Genomic DNA, 19,059 nt, shown 5'->3' on the forward strand with positions numbered 1-19,059 from the left:
AGGCTCACTTGAAGCAGTCAATTTGGTAGTTTTCAACTAGCAAAAACACGATCTCGGATGTCTCCTCACTGATACGTGTAAAACCCGTGCACTAGGATGAAGAAGAAAAGAAAAAGAAGAGGAATGTCGGGGGCAGCAGCGGCTATTTATATTTCTTTGGTGGCTGAAGGACCAGCAAATGAAAGGTCGGTAACGATCCCGGATTAACAATATCCCGTTGGACTTTGCCGGAGACAGGTCGGAGGATTGTTATTCCGAATGTAGGAGGGAAAATTGGAGCCGAGGCTGGCCTTCCCTTGCTCCGGACAGGATACGGAGTACAGGGGAGCGTGTTGAAAGGCTACTATGCAAAAATGTTCACCTGCATGTAGTGTATGGATGTAAATTTACTTTGAAAAATATCATACCTCATTGTTCATGTACCAGAGCTAGTGTTCCAAAATCATTCATTCATCCGGATAGAGGGGTGAATCACGTGGAAGAACCCCCGGGAACAGCTTGTCTCTATGTTTCATTTCAACCAGTTTCCTCTCAACAGGATTTTCTTTGTAGTGGCCTCGATTTGAAGCAAATATTTCAAGACCTGCCTCATTATCTTATATATCGCATCCTAGTGAGAAGGCGCCGAGATAAAAGAGCTCTTATCTGAAGGTCTCCACATGGCGAGACTCGGTAACTTCGCCAGTCACCTCCGAGCCTGTCAAACGAAGCCCATCAGCAATGGATGTAGTGCAGAAAGAACACAGCCGACTCGTCAAGAGAACTGAAGGTGCTCAAGGTATCAAGAATGTCCAGTCTGCAATTGATTCACTACAGTCTGCTCGCGAAGCCATAGCTGCTGGTCGGTAGCCCGCACATGCGCCCCCGCTTGGTTCCCCAACTGACCGACACAGATCCATCCACTGCCTCTGCCACTCTAACCAACCTTCAGAGCTCGGTCAAATCTTCCTTTGACTCTATCAATGACAGCTTGAAAGAAACTCACAGTGGTCTCAACAAGTACACCAAATCTCTAGATAAGGTATGAAGAACAGACTAACCATTCATGCGTTGCCGCTAATCGAACCTCGGGAACAGTTGTTTAAGGATCGACCGCTGCCTAGTACTGACGACGATGGCCTCTCTACACACGAGAACCTGATCAACCGTGCCATCGCTATGCATCTCCTTCGCGAAGGCCAGTTCGGCGTGGCCGCCACCTTCCTCTCTGAGATTGCCGAGCAGAAAGCTACATATCCAGTTTCCCAAAATGGAAACGGTCCGACCAATGTACAAACCAGCCTGCTCGATATGGACGAAGTCCCATCGACTGAGATCCGCAAACAATTCGCCTCAATGTATTACATCCTCCAACAACTACAAGAGAACAGGAACCTACTGCCTGCAATCGAATGGTCAAGAGAAAACCGCGAGGCGCTGGAAGCTCGAGGCAGCAACCTTGAATTTGAGCTCTGTCGACTACAATATGTATGGCTGTATCATGGCGGAGCCAACAGCAAGGGAGCCGCAGGCGGCTGGCTAGCTGCGCTCGAGTATGCGCGGCGGGAGTTTCATGTCTTCGTGCCTCGATATTTGAGAGAAGTTCAGCAGCTAGTCGGGGCAATGGCGTATTCGCCTAACCTCAGTGGGTCCCCATATGCAGCTCTCTTCAACACCAGCTCAGCTTGGGATGACGTAGCTCACTTCTTTACTCGCGAGTTCTGTTCGTTGCTGGGTCTCTCAGCAGACTCGCCTTTGTACATTGCTGCTACGGCGGGTGCGATCGCTCTGCCAACACTATTAAAGCTACAAACAATTATGAAGTCGAAGCGGACGGAGTGGACATCTGACAATGAGCTTCCGGTAAGAAAACCACTACTCTGTGTACAAACAAACGCTAACATTTGTATTTGCCAGGTCGAAATACCCCTCCCTCCCCAATATCTCTTCCATTCTATCTTTGTGTGTCCGGTTTCAAAGGAGCAGGCGACCGATGAGAACCCTCCTATGATGATGCCATGTGGACATGTTATTGCGCAGGAATCGTTGAAACGCCTAGGCAAGGGCAACCGGTTCAAATGCCCATATTGTCCTAGCGAAAGCCACCCCACAGACGCCATGAAAGTATTCCTATAGTGTAGGTCTTTTCTTTCCTTGTTCTTTTTCTTTCTTTGTCTCCATATCTCTAGTTATGTTCTTTCCACGGCAAACGGCGATAGGACGGGTAACTTCGGGGACACCGGGTCTTGTCAAGGGTGTTTAGCGATGGCGTTCAGGGGCTCATTTGTTGCAACGTGGAGTTCCCAATAATCAGTATTCAACCAAAGCCAGGCGGCATGGAAGCTAAGCCGGTATTTACAAAGCCGGATTTACAGAGAAGACGGGTGTGTCCCCTCATTCCATGACAAATTTGCCAGTCAGAATCAAGAACAAGCTGCCCAAGGGCCGCAACTTAATCTTCCATCCAGACGAAGGGCCTGTACCGATGCAACCCACGTAGTCGATTCAAATTTCACATTCGCACCTATCGTAAATCACACAGCTGTAGCCCAAGAAATGCTGAGGCGTGCCTGCATCGGCACCATCACGGAAATAGAATGCACACCACCATACGCAGGACACTCCAGCGCTACAGCTTTAGCAGCCACACCAAGCCCAATACAGGATGCCTGCGCCCTCGGACCAGAACCCCCTATCGAAGAGGTCTTCAACAATGGCCTCACGATTTATGGATACAGCTGCCAAGGTCACTAGTGTGCTTTTGCAGTACCATGTTTAGGCAAAGCCAGTCTCCGTAGATATGGGCTGGACCATGGATGACCCAAAGCCATCCGAGGTCGGATTAAACCCGAGCGCCACGATGAAGGTCACTGCCCCGCTAACAGACTGCATATCTATGGACAGCGACGGTGGATGGGTACCGCTATGGCACAAGGCTAAGCGATGAGGGCGTATACCTTGAGTCCAAACCCCACACCGTTGTGGACTGAAATTTCCTATTGACCGACAGACATGGCGCCGTACTGGTAGGCCGAACGCCAAGGTCTATATTATTAGCCAAGTTCTTCTTAAAGCACAAAATCAACCTCGAATACGATAGTCCTAAGACAAAGCCGTACAAGAACAACCTAGACCCTAAGCCAGTTAATCCCGTCATGAATAAAGATGATAATCTCCTATCCTCTCCCCAACAAAAGTTCAATCACCGGCAGGCCAAGCAAGATACACAGACAGTAAGCCTAGTGCGTATCTTCCCTTCCAAGTTGGACCAACCTCAACAGCAGACTGCGGACCCTGAGTTCCTCCAGATCCCAGAGAGACTGATCTCGAAATCTTTGGCCTTAGATGGCTGTGACCATGCCGACTGTCTCATGGTCGGGAAGATAGGTTAAAATCGGTGAAACATCAGATCCGGGTCTGCTCCTTACTGCTGCGACATTTCAACGTAGGTCCATGCAAAACTGGACGGAGCACACCAATTTTGTTCAAGCTTGATTATTCGAACATAACCAAGTCCAAAGGTTACTCATCAACCTCACTGTCTCCAAGGCTGTTTCCCAATGGACGTTGTAATTCTTACAAGACAGAAGATCAGAATTAGCCTCCGATGCGAATCATCGGCAATCCACAACCATTTCCCAAATAGGCAATCGCAATTTCCTTTGTCTGAATCGCCACATCTGATTGGCCACATTCAGGCCCGTGACCACGCGTCAATTTGGCGACGAAAAAAAACCCCTTTACGCGGTCGAAACTTGTTCTGACGCGTCTTTCACTGAGCTCTATCCCTATACGCAGGCTAATTGGAGCTACAGTAGGTCATTCGTATACAGACCGTTCTATGCCCTGTAATCTCCATTACAATATAAAAGTACTCCGTACTCCAATATGACTTGTCTCAGGAACAAACGGGAGCTAGCAGTCCCCTCTATATTATATAAATAGCACAATCCCCCCTGAATCCATCCACTGTCTCTGTTTTCCCCGCCAATCTCATCATTATCAAGATCATAGTAAATTAGCAATGTCGTCCAAAAGAACACCAGAGAGTCCAATTCCTGGCCGGTATCGCGCGACAAAGGCTTCAGCTTTCACGCTCCAGTCGCGCAGGATTGCCCGCGAGAGGACGAAAGACAAAGAACGTGACAGTTCTGGCTCCGGCTCCGGCTCGATTGGCCTTAAGACTCGAGGAGTCGAGCGGCGTCGAAGATTCGATAAACCCCCAGATATAACGTAAGTCCTGTCCACATAATTTGGATGTGTCTCCATCTCCATCTACATCATCTACACCAGTCCACAAACGCAACCCCTAACTCACCTCCAGAACACCCCCAACAAGCCCAATCGTACTGATCCGCGTGGGCCCCGAAAAGCGCCTTTTCGCCGCACACGAGGCCATCCTCTGCGCATCACCCTTCTTCGCCGCCCACTGCACAGCCCAAACGCCCAGCTCGAATGCGTCACGGCCCGAACTCGGCCAACAACCACCAAGCAAGCGCATCGACCTTCCAGAAGAGCAAGCTGAAGTCCTCTCCTGCGTTCTCGAGTACCTCTACAAGGGCGACTACTACCCGCGTCTGCGACACAACAGCCGGACTCGGACATGGGAGCTGGAGGACGCAGATGCGGGCGTTGGTGCCGGCGCTAGCGGGGAACTGGGACAGGCGACGGCGACGGTGTTTCACCATCGGGCGCAGGGGGTTATATTGCGGGATACGGCTATTTAGTAAGTGATTCCCTCTTCCTTTTTCTTTTTTCTTTTCCTGGTTCTGGTTGTTGTTTATCCCTGCAGAAGATGCATATGGATGGATTATGCTAACGGATGGTTTTTCCTCTCCAGCTGCGCAGCTGAAACATACAACCTCCCCCATCTCCAGCGGCTCGCGCTGCGCAAACAGGGTCTACACACTGGGATCCAGTGCAGTACAATACTTGCGAGTGCCCGGTTCGCATATGCCAACACGCCGGATACGGAGTCGAAGTTGCGGGCGCATTACCTTGCGCTGATAGTGCGGTCGAGGAGCACTTTTATGCGTAGTGGGACTATGCAGGCGGAGATGGAGCGTGGTGGGAAGTTGTTTTTTGATCTTTTTGTTGCTTTGTGTAATCATATGGTAAGTCTACTTTGGCATTTGGGAAGGGATGAGGCGCTAATTTGGTTTCCGATTAGGATGATTATGCTGATCAATCGGTTGAGAGTTCAGCTGTTACGACTCATTGTTAGGGATGCGTTAGGATTCTCGGTATGGGTGGTAAGTTAGTTGGCTTTTGACTGATTGCGTAGTTTCTATTCTATATCGCTGATAGCAGTTTTATACCCGTGTATTACTTATGTTTCAATATTTACACAATGGACAGAATGTTTAAAGTCAAGTTCTCGAATAAATTGATTCATAAGTTCGTAAAGATAGAATCGAATATACCATAGCTAACCCAATTCTGGGGTTTCTCATATATCAGGCAAGCTTGGACTGGATCCATGAATGACACTGATGAAGCTGGCGCTTCAATCCGATCAATGACCAAGTATCATGTTGCTGGTATGCAATGTGCATCGCGTCAGGCCAAAATTCTTCGGCGGTGACGTTACCGGATCAGCCTAAGTATCCTGGTGTGTCGAATATTGTGGCTATATAATTGTAAGCGATAGGCGGATGCATACCTGAGGACTCAAAGGTTCCGGTAATCAACGAGGTAGTTGTCTGGACATTAGACGAAATGGGGTTTAAACACGCTGCAGTGCAGTGCCACCAAGAAGCGCCGTTAGACACCTGTACCCGGGAAAGCGCTACCCCCCTTGCTCAAAACAATGATGCCTCGATCACGCGCAATGTATCCTTTCATGAGGCCCTAAGGAAACGACATGTCAGAAAGCACTTACGGATTGACCATACTTGCCAGCCTACCTTGTAGATGAGGTTGGAGAGTAAACACTCCACCTCATCAATATCAATGCGAGATCGACCACTTATAGAAGTGCCCACACGGAGAGCTGCTGCAAATTCATTCACATGGACACGGGTACGCCGAACTGGAGATTGGCCCTCCTTAGGTTCGTCGAAACCACCAGCGAGGAAAACTTTTCGAAACAGGTTGCGCAAGGCAATGTCGCGCCCACGTTCTAACGGCAGGTAAATACGTCTCTTGACAAACTCTTCCTCGCCATCAGACATGGCCTGATCAAATCCAACCAAGTCACCTTTTCGGATGCAGTTTGACAGAGACCGGAAAAGCTTCTCAAGGCGAGGAAATGGCGCAAGGAGCTCCTTGCTGGGGAGCGTATGTGTGGTCACGAGGTGACAGGGAATGAGGTAGGTAAGAATCAATCTACCAGTGGTTAGTGGAAATTTGTCTGAGGCTGAAAGGCTACTTACTCTCGATTCTTGATTGCATCTCGATGGCACATCTTCCAAGCCCATGTCAGATGTTCCTCGGCCTATGTTTCAAGTGGTCAGTCCCGATAATGGTCGATGAAGGCGGCTCTTTCTAATACCTCTGTATAATTCTCATCCAAGAAGTGGATGACCCCAACGTAATATTCAAACGTGACGATGTGAGATTTGGGGAAAGCCTCAGGAGGGGGAAGATCGGCCGACGAGGCTTTGATGGCACGAAGCAAGTTCTTGGTAAGACCGACGGAGTTGATCTAAAGAAGAGATATTAGCTTTTTGCTAGGGACAAGCAAGGTCAACTTCTGGTACCTTGAAATATGTCTTGAATAGGAGATTGGTCATGTTGTAAATACCCCACTTGCGGGACTCTTCGAGGGGTGCTCTGGATCCGGTCAGCAATGGAACAACTCAAAGGAGACAACCATATCCATACCTATCACTCAGGCACAAAGTGAACATCCTGTTGATGACCCGAGCAGCCTCCTCCAAGTTCGCATTCTTCTCAACATCAGCTGCGATATCATCCTGGAACCCAAATCCAGCGGAGCCTTGAGATGCTGCGTCAAGATCGGCATTGATCGCAAAAGTACGCAAGTACTTCCCGACTGTGTACAGGCATGGCAATGTCCAAGCCGGAATGCAGGCAGAGCCCGAATATCCCCGGATGAGGGCATTGGCGACTTTTTTCCAGGCATTGAAGACGGTAATGGCGCTAGCACCGGGAAGGTGATCTTCACACTGGTGTATTTCGCCTATTGCTTCCCAGTAAACAACAAAGATGTCAACCCAGGCAGCCTGTTCAGCCTTTGGTAATTTCAGACTTTTCCCGTGGAAGAGAGCGTAACTGAGATCCTTGGATATGTATTCGGCATTAGAGAACTGGTAGAAGTCACGCAGCCGATTGCGATCTTCAGGCGGCGCGATCGGGGTCAGCACTGCAGCTAATTCCGGGCCGGACCCGTTGAGGTATGCGTTCTTAAACGCGGGCGCAAGAGAAGCCATAGTGAGTTGTGCTCTGGTGTGGGAACACGTTGATTAAGTTGATTGGCAGTTTACCCGCTGCAAAGAAGCATTCGAGGTGGGGTAAGGGTTGAGATCTGACCCGACAAAGGCAAACAAGTGAGGAGCGCCATGCTTTTGGAGAAGACATGTGGGGAAGGCGACGCAATGTGGCTGGTGACTTGTGGCGGAAGGACTGTGGCACAGTATCAGCACTAAATGGGTTTAGTGCAGAACGGAATGCCTCCACTCGCTTAGGGCAAGGGCGGCAACCCTAAGCACAATTGGAACCTCACAATTCTCATTTTCCATCGACGGCACACTAACGACTCATCCACCACAGCGACAATCACAGTGAGTACCTACAAGTCGATTTTAATCGGAGATTTAATATTAACATCAAACTCTTCCAGATGGGTGAGTGATTTTTATCCCCTTCCCGATGCCCAGGACTTTTTTTCGAGACAACGGTGCGCGAATATGCCTGGAGGAAATTTGAGACGCAAAGACCCCGATTTCATCGACATGAGACAATCACAGAAGAGGAGGACGCAATGGCAGATCGATGTTGCTTTGAATTATTTGTGAAGGAACGCACAACGCTGTCGATAAGGGCTCCGCATGGTTGAATCTCGAATTCTTCAATATTCACCAAGTCTTCTGACATACTCGCCAACTTGCATCGCGCACCGTTTCATCTCTCGAACTGAACATCTGGACAATTGGAACATCCACTACGAACAAAGACTGACGGATTCCCAGGGCGTCTTACTGAGTACCAGGTCATCGGGCGTCACCTGCCCAACGAGGCGAACCCCACGCCCAAGCTGTACCGCATGCGTATCTTTGCGCCCAACACTGTTGTGGCCAAGTCGCGTTTCTGGTACTTCATGGCCCAGCTCCGTAAGCTCAAGAAGGCCAACGGCGAGATCGTTTCCCTGAACGTGGTATGTTCGGATTGTGTATCCGAGGATATGGAATAGTGCTCATTTATCTTGTGTCTAGATCGAGGAGAAGCGTCCCCTCAAGGTCAAGAACTTCGGTATCTGGATCCGCTACGACTCGCGCTCCGGTACCCACAACATGTACAAGGAGTTCCGTGAGATGAGCCGCACCGACGCTGTTGAGGCTCTCTACCAGGACATGGCTGCCCGTCACCGCTCCCGTTTCGGTTCCATCCACGTATGCTACACTACTCGAATCCTTCGATAATGACCATATTCTAACGATGATTTTCCTGCAGATCCTCAAGGTTGTTGAGATCGAGAACAACGACAGCATCCGCCGCCCCTACATCAAGCAGCTCCTCCAGAAGGACCTCAAGTTCCCTCTGCCCCACCGTGCCGGTGGCAAGGTCGGCAAGAAGGTCTTCGCCTACTCTCGCCCCTCTACCTTTGCTTAAATGTGATGTTCTGGGTGTTGGGCTTGGAGTGTGTGGATGAATGACTGTTAATGGCCATAGCATGCATGAAAGATGGTCGCGTGGAAACCACCGCCCTTCACGGGCGAGATGGTTGGATGTCTCTAGTTCCCCGTATGGTGGCATCTTAGGTTATTTTGAAAAAAATCATCGGGTTTCTTGAATTATTCAAGTTCCAGTAGGACAATGGGCAAACATGGATAGTAGGCCGATTTAATAGGTGCTAAGGTATCTATCTTGTCAGAGATGTGTCAATCTGAATTAATGGGCTGTTGGCCTTCCGATTTCAAGTTGGTCCATTCAACTTCCGGGTAGTGCGGATGCATGCAAAGTAGTCATATACTGCCTTCTGCTGAACATATCTTTTGTTGCGAACTACATGTCCATTGATCGATGGGAATCAACAACAGATCTTATCAAACATGGAGAAATTACATTCCATCCTCTCCTGTACATTGCCATTTTAGTCCCGACGAGTTAGTGTCAAAACATCCGAGTTTCCTGGTCGCGTCCGAGGCCGAAACTGGATGCCTTTTGAATCAGGCATCCACTGGCTATCTTCAACTGCCATTGTAGCTGGAAGTCTTTTTTTGAGCCTGTCAATAAATGCTGTTTAGAAACTCCTTGACTATCTTTACTCAAACGGTCATTACCGAGAGCATTGATCTATGTAGGTCGTAATACAGGGATCTGTAATTGCGTCATTCGAAAACAGGTCGGAAGCTGTCCGCTTTCGCATATGTAATCCGATTTCTTCGGCACCTCTCGAGGCTCCCAGGTTCCTCGTTTCCCTCTTTCCCCCATTCCCTCCCAGTTCATTACAATCATGTTCGCTCGTCACTCTTTTCGCTGCGCGCAGCCCTTGAAGCAGGTTAGTTAAACAAGTCCACGATTCAATGCTAAATAATACTAAAAGCCATTCAATCAGAGCTTCCGCAAATACTCTGCGGAGGCCACTCCCAAGAAGTCCAACTTGACCCCCATCTACGTTGGTGTGGGCCTCGCTGGTCTCAGTGCTGGTCTGTACCGCTACAGCACCAGCGCAGTTGCTGAGCCCAAGGACCGCCCCAAGGTCTTCAACGGCGAGGACTGGGTGGACCTCAAGTTGACCAACATTGAGGTCCTGAGTTCCAACACCAAGCGTCTTCGCTTTGCTTACGATGACAAGGAGGCTGTCTCTGGTATTCCTGTTGCCTGTGGGTAGTCTGGCTCCAAGTATGGTTGCCAATCGATCACTAACCGGCATGTAGCTGCTCTGTTGACCCGTTTCAAACCCGAGGGTGCCGAGAAGAACATCCTCCGTCCCTACACCCCCACCAGTGATGAGGGTAGGATTAAGCTGAGATACAATGGGTTTTCATTTGCTAATACATAGTAGATATTCCCGGCTACCTGGAGCTCGTCGTCAAGGCCTACCCCGGCGGCCCCATGTCCGAGCACTTGCACTCCATGAACATCGACCAGCGCCTATCATTCAAGGGACCTATTGTCAAGTACCCCTGGGAGGCCAACAAGCACAACCACATCTGCCTGATTGCCGGTGGTACTGGAATCACCCCGATGTACCAGCTCGCCCGTGAGATCTTCAAGAACCCCGACGACAAGACCAAGGTCACTCTGGTTTTCGGTAACGTCACCGAGGAGGATATCCTCCTGAAGAAGGAACTTCAGGATTTGGAGAACACCTACCCCCAGCGCTTCCGTGCCTTCTACGTTCTGGACAAGCCCCCTGCGGGCTGGACCGGTGGCAAGGGCTTCATTACCAAGGAGCTGCTGAAGACCGTCCTGCCGGAGCCCAAGGAGGAGAACATCAAGCTCTTTGTCTGTGGCCCTCCCCCCATGTACAAGGCTATCTCTGGCGGTAAGATCAGCCCCAAGGACCAGGGTGAGCTCACTGGAATTTTGAAGGATCTTGGTTACAGCAAGGATCAGGTCTTTAAGTTCTAGGGTGTAAAACATGTAACTAGGATATGTTGCGAGTTGGATATGCGGCGGATTATGCAGCAGGATAGCCATGTATATTGGAGCATCTTGTTTTTCAGCGTGTTGCTGCGTCCCTGGCTTCGAACGTCCTTTTATTGAAGGAATGCATTTTGCCTACGAATTTATCCCTTTGTGTATCTGGTCCATGCGCTTATCGCTGCAGCATAGACAATTCGAACTAGATACGACTTGAACAGTGGGATGTCTCAATCAAGAGGGGAAGCCTGCTGAATATACTTGCGCACCTACCGGGACCACCTTCGTCGATTACAATGGAACCAACGATAATGGCCTCGAATCGTTGTCATGCACCAAAACAGCAGTGAAACCAAGGCATCTTCACCCAAAGGTTCTCAAACCATTGCCTGCAAGTGTATAAGGTGCCCCACGGCCTACGTCCAGAGGTGTCTGCACGAAGTACCCTTACAGCTCAGCGACAACACAAGACATTAGACCAGAGAAGGTCATTAAACCCACCGGAGAGAAACGAACCCCCAAAGGCAGATTGCACGAATTGAAATAGGACGTCAGAATAGACGTTCGTATTACAAGCTCGACACCTTGTGCTCGGCTGGGCCCCCTCTCCTACAGGGCTTGGGCGACCCTGAGGTTGAGATTTCGGCGGGGGAGCATAGCCCACACTGGAACAGGTCCCAGCCCCCCCCTGAGAAAAGAGCAGACAGCACCGGCATATTACGAAGAAACAGGTGTGAAACATCATGAACAGACCCGCTGTGATTTTAATAATGAACGAAGTTCCCAATTACGGAGTACATATGTAATTGTTTTGTGAGCAAGGACGAAGTCCACAAGTGCATGCCCGGGTGGCTCATGGGTTTACCCGTCTACGAGCCCGCCAGGGTAGCCTATTTATTCAACAAACCTGCTCGGACTGTCTTTTAGGACAGAAGGGGCAAATGCGAAAGCAGAAATGAAATGTACATAGAATAATGTTCAAGGACCTAGGACCTAGGGTTCCGGTGTGTGTCTCATGACAAGGCCCATAGCCTAAGCCTAAAGCAGCGTAAAACTGCCCGGGGCACTTCGGGGTGCCCTTTTACTATTTAGTGGGTACACCCCTCGGCCTTTCAACCCCCCGGTCCTCTTCCCCCCCGTCCCCCCCCCCCGAAACACAAGAAAATTCTCTTTTCTTCACCCCAACACCCCTCGGCTTCAAAACAATGACTTCCAATCAAGATGATACGACCGTGCAGGTCAACAAAGAAGAGCTTAGACGGGCTGGCGACTTGGTATTTCCCCCCTTTCAATTTGTCTCATTTGATTTTTGCATTTTCTTTTCGGGGCTTTTTTTTTGGTTGTTTTCTTGTGCGCATCCCCACTGCGCGCTTGCTACGCGTCGCGTTCGAGGATCTACAAAGCTATCCAATAAGCGGCTGAAGCTTAAATGAGACCATCTTATACTTCGGTATCAGGTTGGCAAGCTTCATATGCTAAAACAAAAGAACAATCCCCACCCTTTTCCCCCCCCATTTAGACCTGGGACCTGTCTTGACATCACACCCTTCTCACCAACTTACGCGCTGCCTAACTGCCCATCTGAAATACAAAATGACCCAGCGCAATTACCCCCTGAAATCCCATTGCTAATAATGCTTCATAGATCGTCATGCGCCTGATGGAGGTGCAGTCTTACATCGCCGATTTAGGCAGGGCCTACGTCCAGCACGTGAACAACATCACCGAAGGACGTGATGCCAGCATTGACCTCCCCCTTGGTCCCTCTGGATTCGTGGGCTCGGACATCCCCTTCCGCGCCGGCAGCCCCGGCGCTAAGTCCGAGGCTGGTGGTCCTAAGAAGCGCAAGCGCGCGCCCGTCGACCCCAATGCGCCCAAGCGTGCCTTGACTCCCTACTTCCTGTACATGCAGCACAACCGCAGCAAGATCGCCGAGGACTTGGGCAATGATGCACGCCCCAAGGATGTTGCCGACGAGGGCACCCGCCGCTGGCAGAGCATGGAAGATACCCAGAAGGAGGTATGTGTTGGCGAACGAAGCAGTCCCCGCTTAATGTTGTATGCAAGTATGCAGAGCTAATACATTCGTATAGGTCTGGAAGAAGATGTATGCCGCCAACTACGACCAGTACAAGCGCGACATGGCAGCCTACAAGGCCGGCAGCAAGGTTGACGAGGACCATGACCATGACCATGACCACGACCACGACCATGATCCTGCCGCCAGCCAACTGCAGCAGGACTTTGCCGGTGCCGAGCCCGAAGTCGAGGCCGAGGAGGCTGAAGCTGAAGCCGAGCCCGAAGAGTCTGCTGACGAGTCGACCGAATCATCCGAGGAGTCGCACTCCCCCTCTCCTGCGAAGGAGAAGACCCCCCCGCGCAGTACCAACAAGCGCCGTCGCAGTGATAACAAGGCTAAGGAGGCTGAGACTCCTGCCAAGTCGCCTGTCAAGCGGGGCCGCAAGGCTGCGGAACCGGTGTCCACTCCGGCTGTCAAGACACCCGCTGAAAAGGGGCGCAGGAGCAAGAAGCGCAAGAGCGATGTGTAAATAAGTTTGTTGATGCTTCCTGCTTTCTGATTTCTGATTTGCTTGACTCTAGGGTCAGATGAGATGGTCTCGGTCTGGTGGACTGGATGTGGAACCCCCCCCCCCCCCCCCCCCGGTTTGCGTTTTCCTGCGGCGTTTGGGGGAAAACTGTGCCTGCCTAGCTTAAATCAGTGAATTGGACTGATCATGGGATGTGAGTTTTAGATCTTCTAGCATCAGGATCCATAGCAGGTTAGGGCGATATAGTTACCACTCCATATGGCATGTCGAAAAGTTCCCGAATCAAGATGCAGGTCTACAAGTTCCACCCGATACGTATCAAAGTAATAATTTAGAACTAAATCAAAACCAACAGGCTGAACCAGAGAGTCTAGGTTAAAGTCAACCAGTGCAGTATCAATCAAAGCCTTGACTAATGCCGCCTAACTCCGTTCCCCGACCCAATCGGCCTCCACGGGCACTTATCATCTAATCAGAGGAGCACATTTGAAATGTACCGCATCTCCATATTCCTCCCCTTTTTGACTCTCTTTAGATCTCCTTGATTTGTATCTTTTACATCTTCATTTGCTCTGAGCTTCCAAACTTACTCTGAAACTGCTTCCAAAACTCATAATCCTGCACGCCAGGTTCAGGTTCCACATGAACCATGCAGCTTGTTCCGAAGGAGGTAAGTCGCACATCTACTCCCCGAGAGACACACAACTAACACCCCTGTAGCTTGACAAGCTTACCGTCGCCCACCTGGGCTTCTTGGCACAGCGTCGTTTAGCACGAGGAGTGCGGCTCAACCATGCAGAAGCGGTGGTATGTGTATGTCCTGGGGGCGTAGGACACGACCACTAACGCTTCCCCGAACAGGCCCTGATAGCCTCCGTGCTGCACGAGGTACGTTAACCCCACGAAATCCCCTATAATCACATCGTTACACACCATACACCATAGACCCAAATGATCCAACGCGCAAACTAATACCCAAACTCCTCGTAGTTGATCCGCGATGGCCAATACTCCGTCGCCGATCTAATGTCCATCGGCAAAACTATGCTCGGCCGCCGCCACGTCCTCCCCTCCGTACTAGCAACCCTCGTTGAGCTCCAAGTCGAAGGAACCTTCGTCTCTGGTACCTACTTGGTAACCGTACACCACCCGATCAGTAGCGACGAAGGCGATCTCGAGCGCGCCCTATATAGCAGTTTCCTGCCCGTCCCCGCGCCCGAGGCATTCCCAGACCCGGACCCGCAAGATTTCTTGCCTGAGAAAATGCCCGGCGCGGTTATTCCTGTTAAAAATGCGCGCGTGGAGTTGAATGTCGGGAAGAGGCGGATTAGGCTCAAGGTTATGAGTAAAGGAGATCGGCCGATTCAGGTGTGTACATTGGACTCAATACCCAGAGTGGAAAAGACCACAAAAAAAAAATCAGATCAGAAGCAAGGGATGCTAATTACAGTTTTGATGACCAGGTCGGATCGCATTATCATTTCATTGAGACGAACCCGCAGCTGCACTTCGATCGCTTGCAGTCGTACGGTTTCCGACTGGATATCCCCGCAGGTACATCGATCAGATTCGAGCCCGGTGATACGAAGACGGTCACGCTTGTCGAGATCGGTGGAAATCGCGTGATCCGCGGTGGAAATTGGTTGGCGAATGGGCCGGTAGATATGAGTCGTGCTGACGAGATCATGTCTCAGCTGCAGGCAGCTGGGTTTGCGCATGTGCCGGAGCCGCAGGCGGATAGTGCGCTTGTTTCTGGGTTCTCGATGGAGCGCGAGGCGTACTCGCGCATGTTCGGTCCTACCACGGGGGATTTGGTGCGGCTTGGGTTAACGGATTTGTGGATTCAGGTTGAGAAGGATATGACGAATTATGGCGACGAGTGTGCTTTTGGTGGAGGGAAGACGCTGCGCGAGGGGATGGGACAGGCGTCTGATCGGTCTCACACCGAGTGTGTTGATACTGTTATCACGAATGCGTTGATTATCGATTGGACTGGTATCTACAAGGCTGATATTGGTATCAAGGATGGGCTTATTGCTGGTATTGGCAAGGCTGGAAACCCGGATGTCATGGACGGCGTGCATCCTGCTCTGGTGGTGGGCTCATCTACGGATGTCATTGCTGGAGAGAACAAGATTGTTACCGCTGGTGGTATCGACACGCACATTCACTTGATCTGCCCGCAACAGGTGGAAGAAGCTTTGGCCTCGGGAATCACCACTTTCCTCGGCGGCGGCACTGGCCCCACCACTGGATCAAACGCGACGACATGTACACCGTCGCCGAACTTTTTGCGCCAGATGATGCAAGCATGCGACAGTCTACCGATCAACATAGGCATCACGGGCAAGGGCAACGACTGCGGAAAGAAGAGTCTCAGAGAGCAGATCCTAGCAGGTGCAGCAGGTCTTAAGCTTCACGAAGACTGGGGCTCCACTCCAGCAGCTATCGACAACTGTCTCGAAGTCTGCGACGAATACGACGTGCAGTGCATGATCCACACAGACACACTGAATGAATCCGGCTTCGTCGAGCAGAGCATCGGGGCCTTCAAAGGCCGCACAATCCACACCTATCACACCGAAGGCGCAGGCGGTGGCCACGCCCCCGACATCATCTCCGTCGTTGAACACCCCAACGTCCTTCCCAGTAGCACAAACCCAACCCGGCCCTTCACCCTTAACACCCTCGACGAACACCTCGACATGCTAATGGTCTGCCATCACCTGTCAAAGAATATTCCCGAGGATGTAGCCTTCGCGGAAAGCCGCATCCGCGCCGAAACCATCGCCGCCGAAGACGTCCTCCATGACCTCGGTGCCATCAGCATGATGTCCTCGGACTCGCAAGCAATGGGTCGCTGCGGTGAAGTAATCCTTCGCACCTGGCACACAGCGCACAAGAACAAGACACAGCGCGGACCTCTCGGCATCGACGCCGACAGTGGCGCGGACAATTTCCGCGTCAAGCGATACATCAGCAAGTACACGATCAACCCCGCTCTCGCGCAGGGAATGTCGCATGTCATCGGGTCTGTGGAGGTCGGCAAGGTCGCCGACCTGGTATTGTGGAATGCAGCGGCATTCGGCACGAAACCCGTATCCGTTCTGAAGAGTGGGATGATTGTTACCGCGGAGGTTGGAGATCCGAATGCATCAATCCCGACTGTTGAGCCGATTATTACGCGGCCGATGTTTGCTGCGCGGGTTCCGGCTATGTCTATAATGTTTGTGTCACAGGCTTCTATTGATGCGGGGATTGTGCAGACGTACGGATTGAAGAAGCGCATCGAGGCTGTGAGGAAATGTCGCTCGGTTGGGAAGAAGGATATGAAATTTAACGATGCTATGCCGAAGATGAAGGTTGATCCGGAGAGTTATACCGTTGAGGCGGATGGGATGCTTTGTGATGCGGAGCCGGCCTCGGAACTGCCTTTGACGCAGGCGTATTATGTCTTCTGAGTGTTTGATGGCTTTTTTTCTGTCTTGCGTGCCCTAGGCTTTTCATTTTGGTCTTTACAGTCACTTTATACCTTGCTTTTTTTAGTTGATTGTTTTAACATGACATGGGAATCTTAGATCTTTTCCCTACTACTTCTCTCCGATGCACATTTAGCTCAATCAGCAACCTTTCTTTTTTTTTCGTTTTTTTCTCTCCTCAAAATTCTAGAGAATTCAACATCCCCTTGATAGAATCGAGAACAATCCGATCCGTCCTCCTCCCATCAGTTTTGACTAGAATATCTGCCCAGTGTAACAAAGACGCAGCAAGACCATTGCAAATACGCGGCACATTGTAGCTATCAAACCCGTACGGTTTCACCAGCACATACGCATTGCAACGAGCATCACGAGCCATAAACATAGAGACATCCCTCAGGCGATGAACACTACCAACAAGCTCATGCAGATTCTCAGCAACATCCTCACCAGCGTGAGGATTCGCGCTTAGAATCCTCGCCTGCATCTCCAAAGCGAAGATGACAGCCGCACGCTCGCGTTGAAACGTCGATACAGAGCCAGGCCGGGGAGGCATAGTACACAAGGCCGGAGGAAAGGGTGTCGAAAATGGAACCCCGGTACAGCGATATACGACAAACACACCAGGAGTAGTAATATGCCAATGACAATGCGATTCCAGTCCTATCTAAAAGCATAAGTTAGCCACAATCTGATCAATTAACCGCGCCACAGCAACAGGAACATCAGTGCAAAGGTTATCGCGCAGTCGATCCGCAAGATGAGCACACTGGCCCTTTAGCGCGGCGCAGTGCATAGGCACGACGGTATCGTAGAAGCCGGTCTGGTGGACTAGAACGTAGGGGTGGTGGCGGCTGTCGACGGCCATCTTCCTCGAGAGAGAGGCGACGATGTCGAGGTGTTGGATTAGCTGCAGGCGGAGGTTTGGGATTACATAGGCGCGGCTGTTGATGTCGTGGCGTAGGAAGGTTGATTGCTGCTCGAGCAGGGCGACGAGGTCGTCGCGGGCTTTGCGGAAGCTGGTGACGGCAGATTGGTTCATATGTGCAATGACACGTGAAGGGAACCAAGTGAATGAGGGATTGTGGGTTGGGGGGTTAAAGGGTGCTGATATAGATCTAGATGGAGATGGAAATGTTAACGCGAATGTATTGGAACGTACCTGGATACTGGAAATAAGATACAGCGAACGCTGGTGCTGGTGCTGGTGCTGATGCTGATGCTAGAATGAGCCTACGAATCAATTGGTAGAAAAATAAAAGATCTAGATGTATCCCAGGTCAGCTAGTGCATGCTCGAGGTCAAGTGCGATTAGGTGCTCGGTGTTGACCACGGGCTTGTGGGTATGGTCATAGAGGATCTGGGCCATCCGGCGAGTATCACGGCCGACCTCGTCGCAGATCTGGGGGATGGTACGGGCGAAGTGCTCGATACCCTGGGAGGTGACATAGGCCATGTTGGCGGCGTCGATAACTAGAGCCTGGGAAGCCCATTTCACCTTGTCGGCCTGAATCTTCAGGGACTGGATGTCGAGGGTGATCTCAATGAGGTAGTTGCCCTCGGGCATCTGGCGCAATGTGGCAATGTAGGAGCGGATATTTTTCACGAGGATACCGCGCTCCTTGCGGTACTTGAAGATAGCTCGAGTACCGCGCAAGAGTCTACTAGCGACGGATTCAGGCATCGTGATGGGAGAGCTAGTGCTATAATAGGAGAGATGAGTAGATGAATGGGATGTATCACTTACTTGGCTGGGATTAGTGGAGTAACTGATGCTGAAAGTAGAGTAGAGTAAGCTGGTTGCACTGATGCAGTTTGAGAACCTGCGAATCGGATGATGCCGTGAAATGGTCAAGGAAACGGGCCTATTTAATGCATTTGCATTATTGCTGAGTTGACTGGAGGCAAAGTGTTCAGACGATAGGAATGAAAGAAAGATGACTTGTTGGGAACCTTTGTTCTCTTTGTTCTTGATATCAGCAGGTGGAAAGAAGTTAGTATGCAAAGCATAGGTGGCTCCAGGGGATATTAACCAAGGCTTTGTTATAACTTTAGCCTCTCAAGGCCATTGTTTAGTTATTTATTCTCTATAAACTAGAAAAAAAGGGAGCGACAATGTCCATCAGGTTGCTCGCCAAGTCTTTAGGGCTTGTCTCGACCATGGAGTCTGGTTTCGGCCACTCAGCCAACCAGAACTCCCAGACCAACTTTGTTGTTTGTATGAGCCTGCGGGGCTGATTTATGGTAAGTAAAGTAGTATGAATTGGTTCTTTTGGAACGTT

The 19,059-nt window shown here is 50.6% G+C and overlaps 9 protein-coding genes across 9 annotated transcripts; 6 read left to right on the plus strand and 3 right to left on the minus strand.

Annotated features, from left to right (window-relative positions):
• Positions 1 to 720: 720 nt before the first annotated feature.
• Positions 721 to 2,115, plus strand: Pdw03_2485 (Regulator of gluconeogenesis Rmd5, putative; the record flags this gene model as incomplete). Its single annotated transcript, XM_014681741.1, has 4 exons — positions 721 to 841; positions 894 to 1,021; positions 1,078 to 1,842; positions 1,897 to 2,115. 4 exons carry the CDS (start codon positions 721 to 723, stop codon positions 2,113 to 2,115), a joined length of 1,233 nt encoding a protein of 410 aa, XP_014537227.1.
• Positions 2,116 to 4,003: 1,888 nt separating this feature from the next.
• Pdw03_2486 (BTB/POZ-like) lies at positions 4,004 to 5,203 on the plus strand (the record flags this gene model as incomplete). Its single annotated transcript, XM_014681742.2, has 4 exons — positions 4,004 to 4,212; positions 4,304 to 4,705; positions 4,820 to 5,093; positions 5,150 to 5,203. The coding sequence occupies 4 exons, from the start codon at positions 4,004 to 4,006 to the stop codon at positions 5,201 to 5,203; spliced, it is 939 nt and encodes a 312-aa protein (XP_014537228.2).
• Positions 5,204 to 5,435: 232 nt separating this feature from the next.
• On the minus strand, positions 5,436 to 7,373 carry Pdw03_2487 (PCI/PINT associated module; the record flags this gene model as incomplete). The annotated part of the gene is made up of 8 exons (XM_014681743.2): positions 5,436 to 5,551; positions 5,642 to 5,681; positions 5,749 to 5,829; positions 5,886 to 6,306; positions 6,354 to 6,415; positions 6,473 to 6,625; positions 6,681 to 6,753; positions 6,805 to 7,373. 8 exons carry the CDS (start codon positions 7,371 to 7,373, stop codon positions 5,436 to 5,438), a joined length of 1,515 nt encoding a protein of 504 aa, XP_014537229.2.
• Positions 7,374 to 7,519: 146 nt separating this feature from the next.
• Pdw03_2488 (60S ribosomal protein L20) lies at positions 7,520 to 8,772 on the plus strand (the record flags this gene model as incomplete). The annotated part of the gene is made up of 5 exons (XM_066100205.1): positions 7,520 to 7,576; positions 7,629 to 7,728; positions 8,133 to 8,317; positions 8,376 to 8,552; positions 8,614 to 8,772. The coding sequence occupies 5 exons, from the start codon at positions 7,520 to 7,522 to the stop codon at positions 8,770 to 8,772; spliced, it is 678 nt and encodes a 225-aa protein (XP_065955605.1).
• An 844-nt stretch (positions 8,773 to 9,616) lies between these two features.
• Pdw03_2489 (NADH-cytochrome b5 reductase, putative) lies at positions 9,617 to 10,737 on the plus strand (the record flags this gene model as incomplete). Its single annotated transcript, XM_014681745.1, has 4 exons — positions 9,617 to 9,661; positions 9,719 to 9,986; positions 10,041 to 10,118; positions 10,169 to 10,737. The coding sequence occupies 4 exons, from the start codon at positions 9,617 to 9,619 to the stop codon at positions 10,735 to 10,737; spliced, it is 960 nt and encodes a 319-aa protein (XP_014537231.1).
• A 1,217-nt stretch (positions 10,738 to 11,954) lies between these two features.
• Pdw03_2490 (HMG box protein, putative) lies at positions 11,955 to 13,360 on the plus strand (the record flags this gene model as incomplete). Its single annotated transcript, XM_014681746.2, has 4 exons — positions 11,955 to 12,023; positions 12,395 to 12,769; positions 12,843 to 13,294; positions 13,351 to 13,360. 4 exons carry the CDS (start codon positions 11,955 to 11,957, stop codon positions 13,358 to 13,360), a joined length of 906 nt encoding a protein of 301 aa, XP_014537232.2.
• Positions 13,361 to 13,947: 587 nt separating this feature from the next.
• Pdw03_2491 (Urease) lies at positions 13,948 to 16,759 on the plus strand (the record flags this gene model as incomplete). Its single annotated transcript, XM_014681747.1, has 5 exons — positions 13,948 to 13,968; positions 14,019 to 14,105; positions 14,160 to 14,186; positions 14,289 to 14,666; positions 14,762 to 16,759. 5 exons carry the CDS (start codon positions 13,948 to 13,950, stop codon positions 16,757 to 16,759), a joined length of 2,511 nt encoding a protein of 836 aa, XP_014537233.1.
• A 196-nt stretch (positions 16,760 to 16,955) lies between these two features.
• On the minus strand, positions 16,956 to 17,819 carry Pdw03_2492 (uncharacterized protein; the record flags this gene model as incomplete). Its single annotated transcript, XM_014681748.2, has 2 exons — positions 16,956 to 17,444; positions 17,502 to 17,819. The coding sequence occupies 2 exons, from the start codon at positions 17,817 to 17,819 to the stop codon at positions 16,956 to 16,958; spliced, it is 807 nt and encodes a 268-aa protein (XP_014537234.2).
• Positions 17,820 to 18,041: 222 nt separating this feature from the next.
• Pdw03_2493 (uncharacterized protein) lies at positions 18,042 to 18,461 on the minus strand (the record flags this gene model as incomplete). Its single annotated transcript, XM_014681749.1, has 1 exon — positions 18,042 to 18,461. One exon carries the CDS (start codon positions 18,459 to 18,461, stop codon positions 18,042 to 18,044), a length of 420 nt encoding a protein of 139 aa, XP_014537235.1.
• Positions 18,462 to 19,059: the final 598 nt, after the last annotated feature.

The sequence above is a fragment of the Penicillium digitatum genome, chromosome 1 (genome assembly GCF_016767815.1).
Source record: "Penicillium digitatum chromosome 1, complete sequence".
Classification (NCBI taxonomy): domain Eukaryota; kingdom Fungi; phylum Ascomycota; class Eurotiomycetes; order Eurotiales; family Aspergillaceae; genus Penicillium; species Penicillium digitatum.